The sequence below is a fragment of the Octopus sinensis genome, linkage group LG18 (assembly GCF_006345805.1).
Source record: "Octopus sinensis linkage group LG18, ASM634580v1, whole genome shotgun sequence".
Classification (NCBI taxonomy): Eukaryota; Metazoa; Mollusca; class Cephalopoda; order Octopoda; family Octopodidae; genus Octopus; species Octopus sinensis.
The window spans coordinates 4,777,762-4,797,761 of NC_043014.1; the positions used below are offsets into that span (position 1 = coordinate 4,777,762).

Sequence of the window (20,000 nt, forward strand, 5' to 3'; positions counted from 1 at the left end):
TTGATAAACTGAACCTCATACAATGTATTCTAGAATCATTCCCTGAGGATTACATCGTTTTGTTAAGCTATTTGTCACATTCTATGACGTCTCTGTTGTTTCGTTTTGAATATTTTCTGAAAACTTGTAGCAGCAATTTATTAAACGACATATATTAGTCGGATACAATACTGCGAAACACAATTACAAGAAACGTATATGTTGCTTTATTATATTATATTTTATGATTCGCCGACATAAATTTTCATATAGAAACGAATGTAAATTCGATTCAGTATTTACTGCACACAACGCAGGTTAATTCTCGACCATTGACATACGGTGGACATGGCAATGAACCACAAGCAGCCTGAACGAAATACAGTAGAGCTCCATCTTCGTTTCTGTAACCCGCTGGATCAGCTTCTGGTGCATAATCCACACACACATATTCATGTCTGGCCTTATGATTATGACGCTCTGTCATTAAATAACCCGAATACTCAGCTGTCCAACCAGGGAAACACTGTGTCCTGGCTGGTAACATCATAGCAACAGCAGGTTGTCGTGTCAAACAGACAGCGCACGGAACGTTGTGATCATGAATTGATTCAGCGTTAGCAAAAGAAAAGATTTTATTAGTTGGGTAAAACTGTAGTTGATATTCACTGCCATAAATGTAACCACCTTTTTCAACTTCTGTCGTACAATTGGCCCAAATGGGGTCGTTAGGTAGGCACAAGAGATTACTTCCGCCACCTGTCTGGTCATACTTTTGTCCACCAACCACACCTACAATTGGTAAGAACAAATCAAGTAAAAAAGATATTAAGCAAAATTATATATGAATTAACGGAAACATTCATTACAATTTTTCATTTAAAAGAAGTCATGTTTACTAACGTGTGGACGAATTGTGGTGTATATATTAGTGTTTATGTGAGTGTAAGCAGTGTGTTGAGCTATGTACGAGATCGTAGCTGTGCATTTGCCTTCTCATCATATGTATATATATATATATATATATATATATATATATATATATATATATCGTAATAAGCAACAAGGATATCCAGAGATAATGCGGTGCGATTGTTTCATACAACTCCATTTATATATATATATGTTTTGTGTATACGGGTACCTATTTGTGGTTACGACGTGGATTATTATGTATGCATGGGGTAGGTGTTTTTCGGTGGATGCCACCAGATGGAGAAAAAGAAAGATTTTTTAGGGAAGCCGTTGGAAGCAGCAGTTTTGAATTGGAAGTTTCGGAATTACATTACAAAGATATACTGGATAAGTAATGAGGTGATGTGGTGCATGAAAAGAGCAAGGTTTTAGTGATAGGATGATTTCGGTGAGGCGGAGAAGAATAGAAGTGCATTCTGTACTCTGTTGTGTTCGCTTACTAATATTTAGTCAATCTATATTTTACTTAATGAATACAGTCCTTAGCTTTTTCCATCAGTTACAGTATGTGGCTTGTCCAGTCCTCATTCTACATTGTGCTTTCATTTCACTAATCGTTTACAGTCACTGTCATCAATTCTAATAGTCTCTTTTCAATTTAGCCCACACCTACGATCACTGGGCACTCTAGTTAATGATAGTCAAGTGGCCACTATTCAGCTCTGGTCACTCACGTACAATACCACCATCCGTAGCCAGTACAATTGATCACCAGTTAGCAGCCTCGGTATTTGATATCTACAATCCAAAGCTGGTCAGCCTGAAATTCTTGATCGCCATGGTGGTTTTCAGTCCAGCCCCTGTCTGTAATTTAACGTAGAGATATCTATATTCTGTGGTTAGACAACATCCTTTTCACATGTTCCGTAGTAGACAACATATAATATTCTGATTTGACCAAATACCTACAAAGGAGTAAGCAGTCTTGTGTAGTGTTTGTATAGTCTACAGGTATAGACGTTTGAAACGTGACATATCATAAGAGGATTTGAGAATGTTTATGTCAGACAACCCGACAAAGGGTGAGTGTGTGTGCATGTGCGTGAGAGAGAGGGTTAGAGAGAAAGAGAGGCAACATAAAGAGAGAATGAGAGGTATAAGAAGAGAACAAGAAAAAAACAAAATGAGTATGAGAGGTGAGAAATATAAAGTATACTAACCGTCATATACAAGGTTTGAATAGGGAGGACAAGTTGTTCTGCCCCACCGGGTATACAATGATCCGAGACCGGATTCTGCGAAATTAAAATGAAATAATGTAGGTTAAAAGAAAGAATTGGGGGATCATATACAAAGTAGGATGTTGGATGGGAAGGAATTGATGGAGAAGAGAGAAATATAGAATTGAAGAAAGAACGAGTGAATGAATGAAAGTCAGAACGAAAGATGTAAATAATAAGAATAAATTGTAAAGAACGAAAAAAGACATTTGTCTGTTGAGCCAGTTGGTGACGTTGATGTCAAAGATTTGAGAGATTAATCTCAGAATATCAGAATGTGTATCGGTCTCCGCTATGAACGGATAGATGTATGATACGTAATCTTGGGTATGAGTATATATACTTCTCAATAGAATAATGATAAAACTCAATAGAATAATGATAGAATATTCGCCAGGTGCGAATATTCATCGGTCAATTACAAATATCAGTTGGAGCTCGGCGCAAATAAGGCCGTCATAACTACAATATGAAAATAACAACCATACCCCATCATTTATCGATTTAGTTAAAAGACATCGCATCCGGACGTCGAGTAGAGGAGTCCGTTCGATAAATGTATAGCACAACCCACCCAATGCCAGTGTGACCAGCAGAAGTCTGCAAATTAATCTGGGGTGCGTGCGGTGGGAGCACAAAATTGACGGTCTCAGGAAACCGAAGCAGATCAAGAAGGGAACAACCTTTAATAATTGAGAATTAAAACGTCAAAATTGTTAGATATAATCTGCCTGTAAGATATAATCGGTGTCTCCTCTACAAAATTTCGTTTTTCCGATAGCGTACACTTGGATATAGGCTTGAAACTCCACTACGCAACTGTGGTGCCAACAATGTCTGCACAGGTGGGATTAGGATACTTTCAATCCCAAGCTTTCGGATTGTATTATGGAGTGAAACCGACTAGGTGTGAGGGTTCACCTCTTGAAGCTAAGGCTGAATATGAAGGACCACTGTGGCTGCTGTAAGTATATGCAGCAAACAGCGAGGTCAAATCCAAATCCTTCATAAGCAAATTCACCTCAGCTTTAGATATATTTGGGGTAAAGTCATTTGTCCTGCCAGGAGACTTCAGTGCACACCTTGGCATTGATAACCGTGAGAAGGATTGATTGGAAGGAATGTCGTCAGTGAAATTAATGGAGAGGTTATAGCATCCTTCTGTGCAGGATACACACTCTCCACTCTATGGTATAGATATTATTTTAAGACAGGGATATTTATAAGGGTACCTGGTATAGAAATACATGGTGACAGATGTTTTTGATAGAGTTTGGTCATCTTTCACTCTTTGCTGAACGTTCGAGTAAAAGGAAGGGGTGGAGTTTTCAACTCGTCACTACCTAAATGTCTGAAAGCCTGAAAATTCCACCAGTCTGCCGAACACTAGAAATTGTTAAGTCCAGTGCAACCTACAGAATACAATTGGAAGCCGCAGTGGATGCTGGGATCAGAATATAAAATGTGGAGACTTTTGCATCCAAATTGAGAGTGACCATCCTGAATGAAGTTGGACATCGAAATGGATTCGTGATTGTATAATTTTTTTCGGCAGGTTCTTCTTCGGTTGAAGGCTTATTTGAGCTAAACTCACTTAAAAGTGGTAAAGCTGCTGGTGAAAAGCACGTCCGGCTTGATATTTTAGAAACTTTAAATACAGATTGTATTCTCTGAGTGACCCATGTATGCTATGTGGATGGGACCTCTGGAAAAAACACCAAGGCAATGGTAATATGGGGTGCCAATCACAATTTTCTCAAACAGAGACCAAAGATTGTGTTCTAATTATAGAAAAGTCTACACTAGATGTCAGGAAACGATAAGTAGGGAAAATGTCGTGCCCAAGATTACTGTCCGGGACGCAGTACACCCAACCAGAGAGTCGTTCAAAGACAGATCTTCCAGCAAACATTGAAATATTTCTAAGGTTTATACGCTGTAAACCACGGAATAATGTGCCCTGGGGCATGTTCCGGATTGTTTACCAGGAAGGTGAGTTTAATGGGCAAAAACTGGTTGCCATAATGTACTTATATGGATGTTCAAATGATTGTATTTATGTAAAAGTCGAAAGTTTACGACGTGAAGGTTTCACTTAATTCAAGTGTGCATTGATAGTGCCCCTTCTCACATTCTTTTTTGTGATCTGGTTGAATATGCGCAACCATTGTGGTAGAGGTTACCCAATTCATCTCTACGTGATCGGTCGTCTGTTATTTGTAGACGACATGCTGCTACCTGATTCGTCTGATGGTCACCAACAACATGCACTGAATGGGTTGGCTGCCGAGTACCCCAAGGCAGGATTGACAAATACGCAATTTGTAGGAAAGTGGAACATCATTAGTTCGGGTTTTTATTCACGAATGATTGGAAGCACAAGAGTGGACAGAAGGCAGAATTGTAGATATAAACGCAGTGAAGCGCCAGCTCGGGCATTTGATTCTCAGATGAAGAGGTCTTGGCACAATTATCGACGTAGCACTGCATATATACTCATATACACACAATAAATGGCATAATATATTAGAGTAATATTTTATTTAGGAAATTATTGTAAAGTAGAATATATTTTGAAATAAATTCAGGCAAGTGTCTTAGTATATATTATTGTGGACATATGGATAGTAATGTGGAACTAATTCAAAGTTGGTGAAATTAAAAATCATTGGTTAAGGAGACACGGGTAAAAGACTTTAGCTATAAAATTAGTTCTTACTTGGTGTGTCATCAGGTTTATCGTCGAGAGATTTCTTGGAGATGAAACGGTTCTTTGAAAAAATAGAAATAGCATCATATAAATAGAACTTCAGGGTATTTATTATCGTTGAGAACTTAAAACAATACAATGGATGACAACATATTCGGGCAGGAATCATTGCCAACAATACCTTCTCAACCCCTTAGGAATCGCCTAGAAGGCGCTTCAATCCAGTCAAACGATTTTCTGAAGAATATCAGAGAATATAATTCTGCATTTCAAATGACATCGTATGGTGAATCTAAGAAGATAGATAAACATGAATTTACGCCGACGTCAAAGATCAAGGGCAAGTCTATCCCCTCATTGGTTCCCTGGTAACCGCGAATGAACAACCACAGTTCCTCCAACTTTGCTCTATGAGTGATGTAGGACAACAAACCTGACGTGTGGTGTCAAAATTTCCGATGATGGGCCGTGTTAGACACAGCGCACACTGCTGCAAAGGAGAATATATCCACTGACAGCATTTCGGTGCGTTCAAAAAATCACACAAACCCCACCTCCAATTTTGCATGACAGGTTAGGGCCTGAAACACTCCAAACGGACGCATAGCATGTTGCTTAGTCGAATTAGCCCAGCATTTACTCTACAACTGTTTTGTTGTCAATGTTGCACTTTCCCATATCACCTGTTTCAAAATGACTCGAATATATTATATACCAACTTTGCCATTTTAATCCCCAGCAATGCCGGGTATGTCTGCTAGTACACACACACACATATATACACACACATATCTCTACACACATATATATATACATATATATATATACACATATATATATACATATATATATATACACATATTTATATATATAGTTAAATTTAATCCATACAAGAAAGCTCAAAAAACAACGCGAGGACGTGGAACAAATATAGTATTATTGGACGAGGAAGGAAAGAAGGAGGGTTTAAGGTTTATGAGAATGAAAGATCCAGAGGAGGGAAGACAGAGGGAAAAAAATCGCCAACGGTACACACGCGGACACATTTTGAATGACGGAAGGAACTGGGTGAAGAACAGTTCTTTCAAAGACAGTAGAGTGGTAGTGGAGGAGGAATGTGTGTGTAAGTATGGATAAGAGCGTGCGCGGAGGTCTGCGTGTGCGTCTGTGTGTCTGTGTGTATGTGTGCAATGATGACACGTGTGTGTGTGTGTGTGGTTGTGGCTGTTAATCTTTGCGTGTTGTAGTGTTAGTAGTGTTAAGGTCAAGGAAGAAGGAATTTGGCGTGGCTCATTTTGTCTCTACCACAGATCAAGTAATAGGTACTGCTAGTTTGATGTATGTGTGTGTGTGCGTGTATGTATATGTATCGTGTGTGTGTTTTGTTTGTAGTGTGTGTGTGTCCGTGTGTGTGGGTTTTTGGAGTTGTTTTTGAGTAATGTGCGCGCGTGTGCTTGCGTGCGCGTGTGCGCTTAAGTGCGCGTATGCGCGTGTGTGTCTGTGCCCATGTGTGTATAAGTGTGTGCGTATCTGTATGAGTATTGTTCGTTAAAGGTATATGTGGACATCTGTGCTGGTGTGTGTGTATGTACGTGTGTATGTGTGTGTGCGTGTATTGTGTGCGTATGATACATATATATATCTCCGTGATCACCGTGACCGACCAGGCTATCAGTTGTTGCTACACATCGCTGGTCACAATGCGCTTCGCATTCTTTTAGCCTTCAAATGACGCCATCCCGTTGGCTAAGCGAGCAGGCCAACAGAAGAAAGGGAGAAAGTTATAGCGAAAGAGTACAGCAGTGATCGTGGAGCTTTAAACACACACAACTCCCAGTCTGGGAATCGAAATCTCGATCCTACAACCGTGAGTCCGCGACCCTAAACCCTGGGCCACTTCACCTCGACACAGACATATATATTTATATATATATATATATATATATATATATATATATATATATATATATATGTATATATATATATATGTATATATATATATATATATATATATATATATATATAAATTGATCAAAATAAAATAAAAGCATGATGCGAAGGATTCAGTGGTACATATGTTTCGGGCCTTTATTAGACAGATTTATAACAATGCATAATGTATGTCTGTGGCCTTCTTCAGCCGCGCACAACAGGTTCCACAAGGACATGTGTTACATCAAATATTCTTGGTTGGGGATGCAAATCCTCTCATTCACGTACGACATAATGCGGCAGCAGCATAGAATTGAAGCGTCCATCTCTTTCTTCTCTCAATGTAGAATGAGGAAAATCGGATGTTGAGGTAATGTAAATAAATAAATGCATATATAGAGGTGAAGATGGAGGGGCGAGAGTTCGGGACGAGGGATAAAAAATGTATAAAAAGTGTAAGTATAGAATAATATAAAAATGTAGAGGATAAAGATATAAAGAGTTGTAAGGAGATGTAAAGGGGGAATAAAGAAATATAAAGAAATATAAATAACTGTAAAGGCATAAGGTTATAAAGTAAAAATAGAAATAGAAATAAAAGTAAAAAAAACCTGATAAAAGCATGATAAAAGTGTAAAAGAATGTAAAGATAAGGGATGTATAGAGGTTACAGACCAAGCATGGTGGTCAGGAGATTGATAAAATTTAGTTGTAGAATTGTCAGTAAATCAACAGTTTCGTCTGGGGACCTAATGCGTTGTAAATCAGAGCTGATGAGCATTTAATCTGGTTCCTTGAATTAAATGGACTTCTAGTACATACATATCATCATGGATACATACACCCACATACACGCGTACATATACGCATCCAAGGCTATAAGCATACACACGCACTCGCGTGTAAACACGTATATAAACACACACGCACCCACACGCACGCGCGCACACACACATGCATACAACAGAATATCCGCATGTATACGCGGACATTATACGCGTACACGCTCACATGTATATACGCGCGCCCATCACTACATACACACACGTATATGCCCACGCCTCTAGGTCTAGGTATAAGATATTAAAGGATGTGTATAAGAACGTATGTAAAGAATCCCGTACTCATGTCAATACGCGCACGCACACACGGCTGTGTGTCCGTATATATATATATATATATATATATAAATACATATCAATATATAGGTATACACGTACACATAAGCATACACACCATAAATATCACAAACCGACGTATCTACTTATACGCATACACACACAAACGTACACATATATGTGAGTGGACATACACTGTATAGTGTGATTGTTCGTGTACAATTGATCACGTGTGTCTGTGTGCGTGCGTATGTGTGTGTGTTTGTGTTTATTTGTGCGTGTGTTTGTCCGTGTGTCTGTGTGTATGTATTTACATTCGTTCTTACATATTGTCATATATAAAAACCAACGTGAATTACAGTCAAACATTACGAAATTCACCGATCTACATTGGCACTCGCACGTTTTATTTTCAGTTGGAAAGAAAAGATTCAAAAAAACTCGCCTCACTTCCGTTCCTGATGGAGAGAAATAGATAAATGTGTGTAAATATGTACGTATTCCTATGTGTGCGTGTGTGTGTATGTGTCTGTTTCTGTGCGTGTGCGCAAGTGTACATCTAGATATAATATTTAACACTAATATTAATACGGCTAAACGTTGCAGCGACAGGGCATGGCCATGCTACAACCCCACCATTAGATTTTTTTCATTACGCATTTATTTCCCTCTCCAGGATTATGTCTGGTGAAAGAGCGATCGGACAGGAGTACAATTCCACCCTTCTTTGTGTTTCCTTGGGATGTGTGTTTATATATGTATATATATATATATATATATATATATATATATATATATATATATATATATATATATATATATATATATATATAGATAGATAGAAAGATAGATAGATAGATAGATAGATAGATAGATAGATAGATAGATAGAGATAGATAGATAGATAAGTAGATAAATAGATTGATAGATAGATATGTATGTACATACATACGTAACTATATATGTGTGCATGTATGTATGATATGTATATATATATATATATATATATATATAGATGTATGTGTGTGTTTGTGTGTATAGCACACGTAGTGTGTATGTATCTATGTTTTATATATGTGTCTGATATTGTCGCACCACTATCGATTCTCAACTGATGTCGGTGTATTTACGTCCCCGTTACATAGCGGTTCGGCTAGAGATAACGATAGAATGAGCAATGGGCTTACAAAGAATAATTCCTGAAGTCACTTTGTTCTACTAAACGCTGTGCTCTAGCATGGCCGCAGTCAAATGACTGAAACGGGTAAAAGAATATATCTATATATAAACACACACACACACACACACACACACACACATACATATATATATATATAGATAAATGGAGAGAGAGGGAGAGAGAGATAGACAGAGAAATACAGTGATAGATACACACACGCATATATTTGCTTGTATATATATATCTATATATGTTCACACACAAATATATTCTTATATATGTATATTTAGATATACATATATATGTATATTATATATACAAATATATGTATATGTATGTATATGTAGGCTTAAGTGTGTGCGCCTGTGTGTTCGTGTGTGATTACGTGTGTGATCTTATGTGTGCGTGTGTGCTCCATAGGAACATATGTACGTGATTCATGCATACATCTTTACATCCATCCATCGGTACGTACATACATCCACATATTAATACATACATACGTAAATGTATACATACATACATGCATATATAAATACATAAAGACATACATATATTAACACAAAATCCATGACTTACCGTTTTCGATTTCTCCTCCATTTTTCCTATTCTTGAATCTTGATGAAGAATCACGATCGTCAGAACGAGAAGAACCCCAAAAGCTATGAGAGAAGAAATGGAATAACGCTGCGAAATATTCCTGGACAGTTGTGCGAAATCCATTCTGGTGACAGTTGTCGGTCGTACGTGATACTTCGTGTGGCTTCAACAAAAGATCGAGATGCGAGGTTTAAGCTGAAGACCTGTAACTGAATTCCACGTATTTATTGAGCGCACAACAACCCAGCTCTGGCATAGATCTTATCGTAAATTTATGAACCAATGCGATTGGTGGAACTGTAAAAGCGGGTGTGAACTTCTCTGACAGGTTTAATTATTGGAAAGAGATGGTTTGATATTGTCACACAATAATTAGCAATATATTTTGATGAATGAGAGTCTCGTGTAAAGTGAAATGATTCCTGTTTCTGGATATATTATGATATATTTATTTACTAATGTTGTTATTTAATTTTATTTGTTTATTCTTGGGAAACTGTTTTAATATTCAGTGTGGGAAGTATTTCGTTCAACCAACAAATACACAGACACACACGCATACACACACACTGACACGCAAACACACACGGACGGACACACACACAGACACTGACACACACACACTGACACGCACACACAAGCACACACTGACACGAACACCAACACACACACACCTACACACACTGACACACAGACACACACACGCACACACACTAACACACACACACATACTGACATACACACACACCAACACACACCCACACACACCAACACACACTGACACACACACTGACACACACACACAGATACATTGTCTTACACACACACACACACTCACGCACAGACTTACACATTGACACACACACACTGACACACACACACACACTGACACACACACACACGCTGACACACACACGCACATACACTGACACACACACATACACTTACACACACACATACACTGACACATACACTGACACACACACACACACTCCCACACGCACACATACACTGACACACACACACACACACACACACCGAAACACACACACACACACACACTCACACACTGTTTTAATATTCAGCGTGGGAAGTATTTCGTTCAACCCACACAGTAATCGCAGCACTTAATCTAATGAAGTCCGCTGTTCGGATTGGATTCTTCACAACAAGCGTTAATCGGATTAGAAAAGTTTTATGTGAATATCAAAATCAAAACCTACCAATTCCCACCCACCCGTACATACATATATACATACATACATACATACATACATACACACATACATACACACATACATACATATATACATACATACATACATACATGCAGGCATGCATACATACACACTCACGTATATACATACACATATACATACATACATACATACATATATACATACATTCATACATGTATGCATATATTTATACATACATATTTACATACATACATATATACATACATACATGCACACATACATACAGGTATACATACATACATGCATACATACACACTCACGTATATACATACATATATACCCCCATACATACATATATACTTACAATCACACACATATATATATACATACATACACACATACATACACACATACATACATACAAACATACATACATACACACACATACATACGTACATACATACATACATACATGTATGCATATATTTATACATACAAGTATGTATGTATACATGTATACATGCATGTATGTTTGAATGTAAGCATGTATATATCGATAGACCCATATACACATACATACATACATACATATATACATACATACATACTTACATCCATACATACATGCATACATACTTACATCCATCCATCCATCCATCCATTCATAAATACATACTTGGTGGCTGCCCCCTCGTTATCGAGTATGGGCATTGCACGAAGGTTAATCAACGTCGTTATCTTGCAATGCCTGTGCATGAAGATTTTTTTTATAGTGAGGAAAGGCTGTGCACTGTGTCAATCCCAGTCACTAATTAAAAGCAGCCATAATCCGAAAAGAAGAACAAGTCAACATTATCGGTAACCACTGAGCCGCAGGTTTATATCGGAGTTATCCCAGTTACCTGAGTTACCTTCTCCTAGAAGGATGCCCTAACAAAGTCTAGGAGTCCTCCACTCCCAATGGTTTAACCGCCCGATCTGGTATTCAGTCCGATTATTTCTATGTCCCCGCGCATGACACAAACCAACCGGTCGATCCACGACCAACCGACAAACCAGCCAACCAGGTGACCCACCGACGAACCAGCCAACCAGCAACCAACCGACAAACCAACCAACCAGCCGATCCACTACCAACCGACAAACCAGCCAACCAGGTGACCCACCGACCAACCAGCCAGCCAGCAACCAACCGACAAACCAGTCATGACCAACCGATCCACCACCAACCGACAAACCAGCCAACCAGGTGACCCACCGACCAACCAGCCAGCCAGCAACCAACCGACAAACCAGTCATGACCAACCGATCCACCACCAACCGACAAACCAGCCAACCAGGTGACCCACCGACCAACCAGCCAGCCAGCAACCAACCGACAAACCAGCCAACCAGCAACCAACCGACAAACCAACCAACCAGCCGATCCCCTACCAACCGACAAACCAGCCAACCAGGTGACCCACAGACCAACCAGCCAGCCAGCAACCAACCGACAAACCAGTCATGACCAACCGATCCACCACCAACCAGCCAACCTGCCAACCAGCCAACAAACCTTTTGGCTGTTATTTTTATATAAACGTTACTGAATAAAAGATGGGTTGGTCACGACTGGATGTCTTCGATCATAGACTTGCTCGATTAGGCTTTCGTGAGGGCTGGACAACAACAACATTAACAACAACAACAACAACGTCAATAACAACCAACACAACGAAATACATTAAATACGACCGATTCTCTCTAGAATTAGGAACCCGGCGTTGTTTGCGTGAGTCTGGCCGAGGCATTTTGAAATAGCAGCAACATGTCGGGAAGAAGAAGGGTTTCCACTTAGATTTTAATACAGGATCTTTCGTAAACCTCAATCTCTGGTGCTGGGGTCGGGGGGTGGGGTGGGGGACTTTGATATTGCTGACATGTCTTCTCTTTTACCTTCGGCAATACAATGAAGGCTTTTGTTGTTGATGTTGGTGGTGGTGGTGTTGTTGTTTGAGATAGTAGTGGTGGTGGTGGTGGCAATGGTTGTAGTTGTGGTGGTGGTCATGGTAGTGGTGGTAGTAGTGCTGGTGCTGGTAATGGTTGTGGTGGCGGTCATGGTTTTGCTGGTGGTGGCTGTGTTTACCTCCGACGTCTGCCCAATCCAAAGAATTCTTTTTTTGCAGTCATTTCTCCGTTCTTTTTCTTCATTTTTTTCTTTCTTTCATTTTCAGACACATTGCCTCTGAGATATAACGAAGATTCGATTCATATCGAAGTCAATTTTAATATTGGATTTACAAGTGCCCAAATCAGTGGTTCCCAACAGTAGTTAATTTGACAGTTGGAAGTCCATGTAAGATTGCTTTAAAATCTATCTATTTCTTTACTACCCACAAGGGGCTAAACACACAGAGGACAAACAAGGACAGACAAGCGGATTAAGTCGATTATATCAACCCGAGTGTTTCACTGGTACTTAATTTATCGACCGCGAAATGATGAAAGGCAAAGTCGACCTCAGCGGAATTTGAACACAGAACGTAACCGCAGACGAAATACCACTAAGCATTTCGGCCGGCGTGGTAACGTTTCTACTAGCTCTTCATCAAAATTTTAAAAAACTCTTTTGAAAATTTTCATCAAAATTATGGAAAGTTTTTTGAAAATTTTGATCAAAATTTTAAAAAACTTTTTTGGAAATTTTGATCAAAATTTAAAAAAACTTTTTTGAAATTTTGATCAAAATTTTTGAAAAGTTTTCTGAAAAATTTCATCAGTTGTTCATGAAATACTGCAGATTTCGTTGATAGGGAATATTTTATCTCCGGATAGTTATCCAACAAATACATACACGCACACTGGCACACACACACATACAAACACACACACACACATATACAAACACACACACACACAAACTGACACACACACACACACTAACATACACACACAGACACAAACATACACACACACATTGACACACGCACACACACACACGCACACAAATATGCAGGGGAAATGCGGGCACTCACGAGCGACCGCAGTTACTGTTGGGGCACAAGGTTGAAGTCAACTCCTCTAGCGAAGAATTTATGAAAGAGAAATACCGAAGGGAGGTAACTCACGACATACTCCAGCCTGGCGCTCTAATGGCGTCACTTACTCGTTGTTGTTGACTATGTTTAAGTTAAAGCTATGGCTTTAAGTTTGTCCAGATATTCCCCTCTTCGGTATTTTCTTTTGATAACGACTGAACTGGAACCCGATAGGGAGCAGCACTGGACTGATATGCTGTTTTTGCCGCTTTCTGCACTGAATTTGCGTTTAGAGTTTGAAATATGCCATTAGCACATTTTAACGAACCTGAAAATTGCTTATGCCTAACACTGAGCGCTAATACTGTTCACTGGAAACACCATGTTGAATGTTTCCATATATTCATTTGTCAATTTGCATTTCGTGCTTTCATATTACATAATTATTATTCTTTTTCTCTAGCTTTTTCACAATCGAGCATTCATATGGCACGCAATTAATCGGACAAAAAACGTGCTGCCACCCACAAATCCCTCTTTCCACGGATACCTTCGTTTATTTGGCAGCCATTCTACAAACTCCCATATACAAGGAGCAATCATGCTGGGTAGAGTGTGAAAGACTCAACATGTTGCACTGATTCCACCTAATGTATATTTTATAAGTGGTGTTCCTTTCTTTACTAAGTCGTTTATGTGTGTTACAGTTATTGTATGCATGTATCTCGAAGCAAGTTCCTCTTCTGCGAGTTTGAAAGTTTTATGTTACAGACGGAGATAATTTGTTGAACTCGATGTTTTGTGGTGTTGCTGTAGATTCGGTTGATGCTGTTCCTGAAGTCTACTCATATTTCTTGGTGGTTTCATATTTTATTTTGGCACATCAGTTTTCAGGGAACGATGAGAGGCTGCGTGTGTAATGTGAGGCGAGGTTGTGTGTGTGTGATTTTTGTAGAAGAGTGGGAATATTTGAATATAGGTTGAAAATAGTTAATCGTGGGACGTGTACTTGTACCCTTGTCGAAAGAGTTTCGTGAAACACCTGACATGTAGTTAGGTAGTTAACATTTTGTGGTAGTTCTTCAGCGGATATCAAATATCCTTTATTTGGTAATATCCGCGATTGGATTGCAGAGCTATCATCGCATCGATTGTAGTTACAATGATACGTATGTGAGTTGTTTTTTACTAACCCATCATGATTTAGTGATGTTAGTTATAAGCTTTTATCGTGTTTTCTGAAGATTGATCATGAAAGGGTGATATATTTGTACGGATGTTTCATTTGTGGATTGTTTTCATTTTAAGACGGAATACAACACACATTTAAACGAATCATCATTTTATTTCAAAATTTAAATTTGATAAACTGAACCTCATACAATGTATTCTAGAATCATTCCCTGAGGATTACATCGTTCTGTTAAGCTATTTGTCACATTCTATGATGTCTCTGTTGTTTCGTTTTGAATATTTTCTGAAAACTTGTAGCAGCAATTTATTTAACGACATATATTAGTCGGATGAAATATTGCAAAACACAAATACAAGAAACGTATATGTTGCTCTATTATATTTTATTTTATGATTCGCCGATATAAATTTTCATATAGAAACGAATGTAAATTTCTATTCAATATTTACTGCACACAATGCAGGTTAATTCTCGAACATTGACATACGGTGGACATGGCAATGAACCACAAGCAGCCTGAACGAAATACAGTAGAGCTCCATCTTCGTTTCTATAACCCGCTGGATCAGCTTCTGGTGCATAGTCCACACACACATATTCAAGTTTGCCTTTATGCCCGTAATGACCGGACATCAAATATCCCGAATACTCAGCTGTCCAACCAGCGTAACACTTTGTCCTGGCTGGTAACATCATAACAACAGCAGGTTGTCGTGTCAAACAGACAGCGCACGGAACGTTGTGATCATGAATTGATTCAGCATTAGCAAAAGAAAAGAGTTTATTAGTTGGGTATAATTCCAGTTGATATTCACTGCCATAAATGTAAGCACTTTTTGTATCTCCTGTCGTATAATTGGCCCAAATGGGGTCGTTAGGTAGACACAAGAGATTACTTCCGCCACCAGTATGGCTATAAAGTTGTCCACCAGCCACACCTAGAATTGGTAAGAATAAATCAAGTAAAAAAGATGTTAAGCAAAATTATATATGAAATAACGGAAATATTCATTACAAATTGACCCTTAAAAGGAGTCATGTTTAGTCGTGTGTGAACGAATTGTGGTGTATATATGTTAGTGTTTATGTAAGTGTAAGCTGTGTGTTGCTGAATGCTTGAGAACGTATCTGTGCATTTGCCTTGTCATCATATGTACATATATATAAATATATATATATATATATATACATATATATATATATATATATATATGTATATATATATATATATATATATATATATATAGTACTAAGAAGCATCAATGATCTCCAGATGTAATGCGGTACGCTTGTTTCATGCAAATCCAATTATATATATTGATGGAGAAAAAGAAAGATATTTTATAACGCATGCACTCGTGTTTATCCGAAATGGAAAAGATGTTCACGTGTGAACGGGGATATTTTGGATGGTGGAAATTGTAGGAGGTTTGAGTAGGACAATACGGGAGACGACGAGATGCAGAGAAGTGGTGGGTAACCGTCGATGAAATGTTGTTTAGTCGATCATACGAGAGTCGGTGGCTAAACCTCTCGTTTAGACTCGGACGAATCAGGCTTACATAGACGTTATGATCACACAGACTTTTTTTCATGCAATACACAGAAACGAGGTGGGAGGAAAAATTGTGAGGTTCAGTGATGGCGTAGTGCTTAAGATGAATGGACAGTGGAGTGGACGACCGATAAAGGATACGTGTAGGGTTTATAGAGAGTAGATTCAGAGCATTTTAAAGGAATGTTAGGTTGATTGGGGAAGCGGTTTTTAGCAGCAGTTTTGAATCGCAAGTTTCGGAATTACCTTACAAGGATATACTGGATAAATAATGAAGTGATGTGGTGCATGAAAAGAGCAAGGTTTTAGCGATAGGACGATTTCGGTGAGGCGGAGAAGAATAGAAGTGCATTCTGTACTCTGTTGTGTTCTCTCACTAATATTTAGTCTCTCTATATTTTACTTAATGAATAAAGTCCTCAGCTTTTTCCATCAGTTACAGTATGTGGCTTGTCCAGTCCTCATTCTACATTGTGCTTTCATTTCATTAATCGTTTACAGTCACTGTCATCAATTCAAATAGACTCTATTCAATTTAGTCCACACCTACGATCATTGGGCACTCTAGTTAATGATAGTCAAGTGACCACTTTCAGCTCTGGTCACTCACGTACAATACCACCATCCGTAGTCAGTACAATTGATCACCAGTTTGCAGCCTCGGTATTTGATATCTACAATCCAAAGCTGGTCAGCCTGAAATTCTTGATCGCCATGGTGGTTTTCAGTCCAGCCCCTGTCTGTAATTTAACGTAGAGATATCTATATTCTGCGGTTAGACAACATCCTTTTCACTTGGTCCGTAGTAGACAACATATAATATTCTGATTTGACCAAATACCTACAAAGGAGTAAGCAGTCTTGTGTAGTGTCTGTATAGTCTACAGGTATAGACGTTTGAAACGTGACGTATCATAAAAGGATTTGAGAATGTTTATGTCAGACAACCCGACAAAGGGTGAGTGTGTGTGCGTGTGCGTGAGAGAGGGGGTGAGAGAGAAAGAGAGTCAACAAAAAGAGAGAATGAGAGGTATAAAAAAAGAACAAGAGGAAATCAAAAGGGAATGAGAGGTCAGAAATATAAAGTATACTAACCGTCATATACAAGGTTTGAATAAGGAGGACAAGTTGTTCTGCCCCACCGGGTATACAATGATCCGAGACCGGGTTCTGTGAAATTAAAATGAAATAATGTAGGTTAAAAGAAAGAATTGGGGAATCATTTACAAAGTAGGTTGTTGGATGGGAAGGAATTGATGGAGAAGAGAGAAATATAGAAGTTAAGAAAGAACGAGTGAATGAATGAAAGTCAGAACGAAAGATGTAAATAGTAAGAATAAATTGTAAAGAAAGAAAAAAGACATTTGTCTGTTGAGCCTGTTGGTGACGTTGATGTCAAAGATTTGAGAGATAAATCTCAGAATATCAGAATGTGTATCGGTCTCCGCTAGGAACGGATGTATGTATGATACGTAAACTTGGGTATGAGTATATATACTTCTCAATAGAATAATGATAAAACTCAATAGAATAATGATAAAATATTCGCCAGGTACGAATATTCATCGGTCAATTACAAATATCAGTTTGGAGCTCGGCTCAAATAAGGCCATCATAACTACAATATGAAAATAACAACCATACCGAATCATTTGTCGATTTAGTTAAAAGACATCGCATCCGGATCTCGAGTAGAGGAGTCCGTTCGATAAATGTATAGCACACCCCACACAATACCGGTGAAACCAGCAAGAAGCCTGGAACTAAATATGGGGTGCGTGGGGTGGGAGCACATAATTGACGGTCTCAGGACACCAAAGCAGATCAAGAAGGGAACAACCTTTAATAATTGAGAATTAAAACGTCAAAATTGTTAGATATAATCTGCCTGTAAGATATAAGCGGTGTCTCCTCTACAAAATTTCGTTTTTCCGATAGCGTACACTTGGATATAGGCTTGAAACTCCACTACGCAACTGTGGTGCCAACAATGTCTACACAGGTGGGATTAGGATACACTCAATCCCCAGCTTTCGGATTGTATTATGGAGTGAAACCTACTAGGTGTGAGGGTTCACCTCTTGAAGCTAAGGCTGAATATGAAGGACCACTGTGGCTGCTGTAAGTATATGCAGCAAACAGCGAGGTCAAATACAAATCCTTCCTAAGCAAATTCACCTCAGCTTTAGATATATTTGTGGTAAAGTCATTTGTCCTGCAAGGAGACTTCAGTGCACAACTTGGCACTGATAACCGTGAGAAAGATTGATTGGAAGGAATGTCGTCAGTGAACTTAATGGAGAGATCATAGCAGCCTTCTGTGCAGGATACACACTCTCCCCTCTATGGTATAGATATTATTTTAAGACATGGATATTTATAAGGGTGCCTGGTATAGAGATACATGGTGACAGAGTTTTCTGATAGATTTCGGTCATTTTTCACTCTTTGCTGAACGTTCGGGTAAAAGGAAGGGGTGGAATTGTCAACTCGTCACTACCTAAATGTCCAAAAACCTGAAAATTCCTACAGTCCGCCGAACACAAGAAATTGTTAAGTCCAGTGCAACCTACAGAATACAATTGGAAGCCGCAGTGGATACTGGGATCAGAAAGAAATATGTGGAGACTTTTGCATCCAGATTGAGAGTGACCCGCCTGAATGAACTTGGACCTCGAAATGGATTCGTGATTGTATTATTTTTTTCGGCAGGTTCTTCTTCGGTTGAACGCTTATTTGAGCTAAACTCACTTAAAAGTGGTAAAGCTGCTGGTGAAAAGCACGTTCGGCTTGATATTTTAGAAACCTTAAATACAGATGGTATTCTCTGAGTGACACATGTATGCTAGGTGGATGGGACCTGTGGAAAACACACAAAGGCAATTGTAATATGGGGTGAAAATCACAATTTTTTCAAACAGAGACCAAAGAGTCTGTTCTAATTATAGAAAAGTCTACACTAGATGTCAGGGAAAGATATGTAGGGAAATTGTCGCGCCCAAGATTACAGTCAGGGACGCAGTACACCCGATCAGATAGTCGTTCAAAGATAGATCTTCCAGCAAACGTTGAGGCATTTCCAAGAGGAATACGCTGTAAACCACGAAAAGGCACATGATCACGTGCCCTGAGGCATGTTGTGGATGGTTTACCAGGAAGGTGAGTTTAATGGGCAAATACAGGTTGCCATAAAGAACTTATATGGATGTTCAAATGATTGTATTTATGTAAAAGTCGAAAGTTTTCAACGTGAAGGTTTCACTTAGTTGAAGTGTGCATTGTTAGTGCCCCTTCTCACATTCTTATTTGTGATGTG

General features: G+C 38.7%; 2 protein-coding genes across 2 annotated transcripts in view; both read right to left on the minus strand.

Annotated features, from left to right (window-relative positions):
• Positions 1-183: 183 nt before the first annotated feature.
• LOC118767017 (short-chain collagen C4-like) lies at positions 184-18,336 on the minus strand. The gene is made up of 3 exons (XM_036510923.1): positions 18,329-18,336; positions 17,780-17,829; positions 184-771 (listed from the first exon to the last, which is right to left on the minus strand). The coding sequence occupies exons 1-3, from the start codon at positions 18,334-18,336 to the stop codon at positions 272-274; spliced, it is 558 nt and encodes a 185-aa protein (XP_036366816.1). The 3' UTR covers positions 184-271.
• A 111-nt stretch (positions 18,337-18,447) lies between these two features.
• Positions 18,448-20,000, minus strand: part of LOC118767018 (short-chain collagen C4-like) — a gene marked incomplete at its 5' end in the record, with an annotated part of 12,105 nt that continues 10,552 nt past the window's right edge. Inside the window, one exon of the mRNA XM_036510924.1 lies at positions 18,448-18,524. Within this exon, the coding sequence (XP_036366817.1) occupies positions 18,448-18,524 (77 nt within the window). The remainder of the gene's footprint in view (positions 18,525-20,000) is intronic.

Bases quoted from the DNA above. Each gene is read 5' to 3' on its own strand.
- LOC118767017 (XM_036510923.1), bottom strand. The intron at 772-17,779 runs GTTAGTATACTT...TACCAATTGTAG, and splicing joins TTCAAACCTTGTATATGACG to GTGTGGTTGGTGGACAAAAG.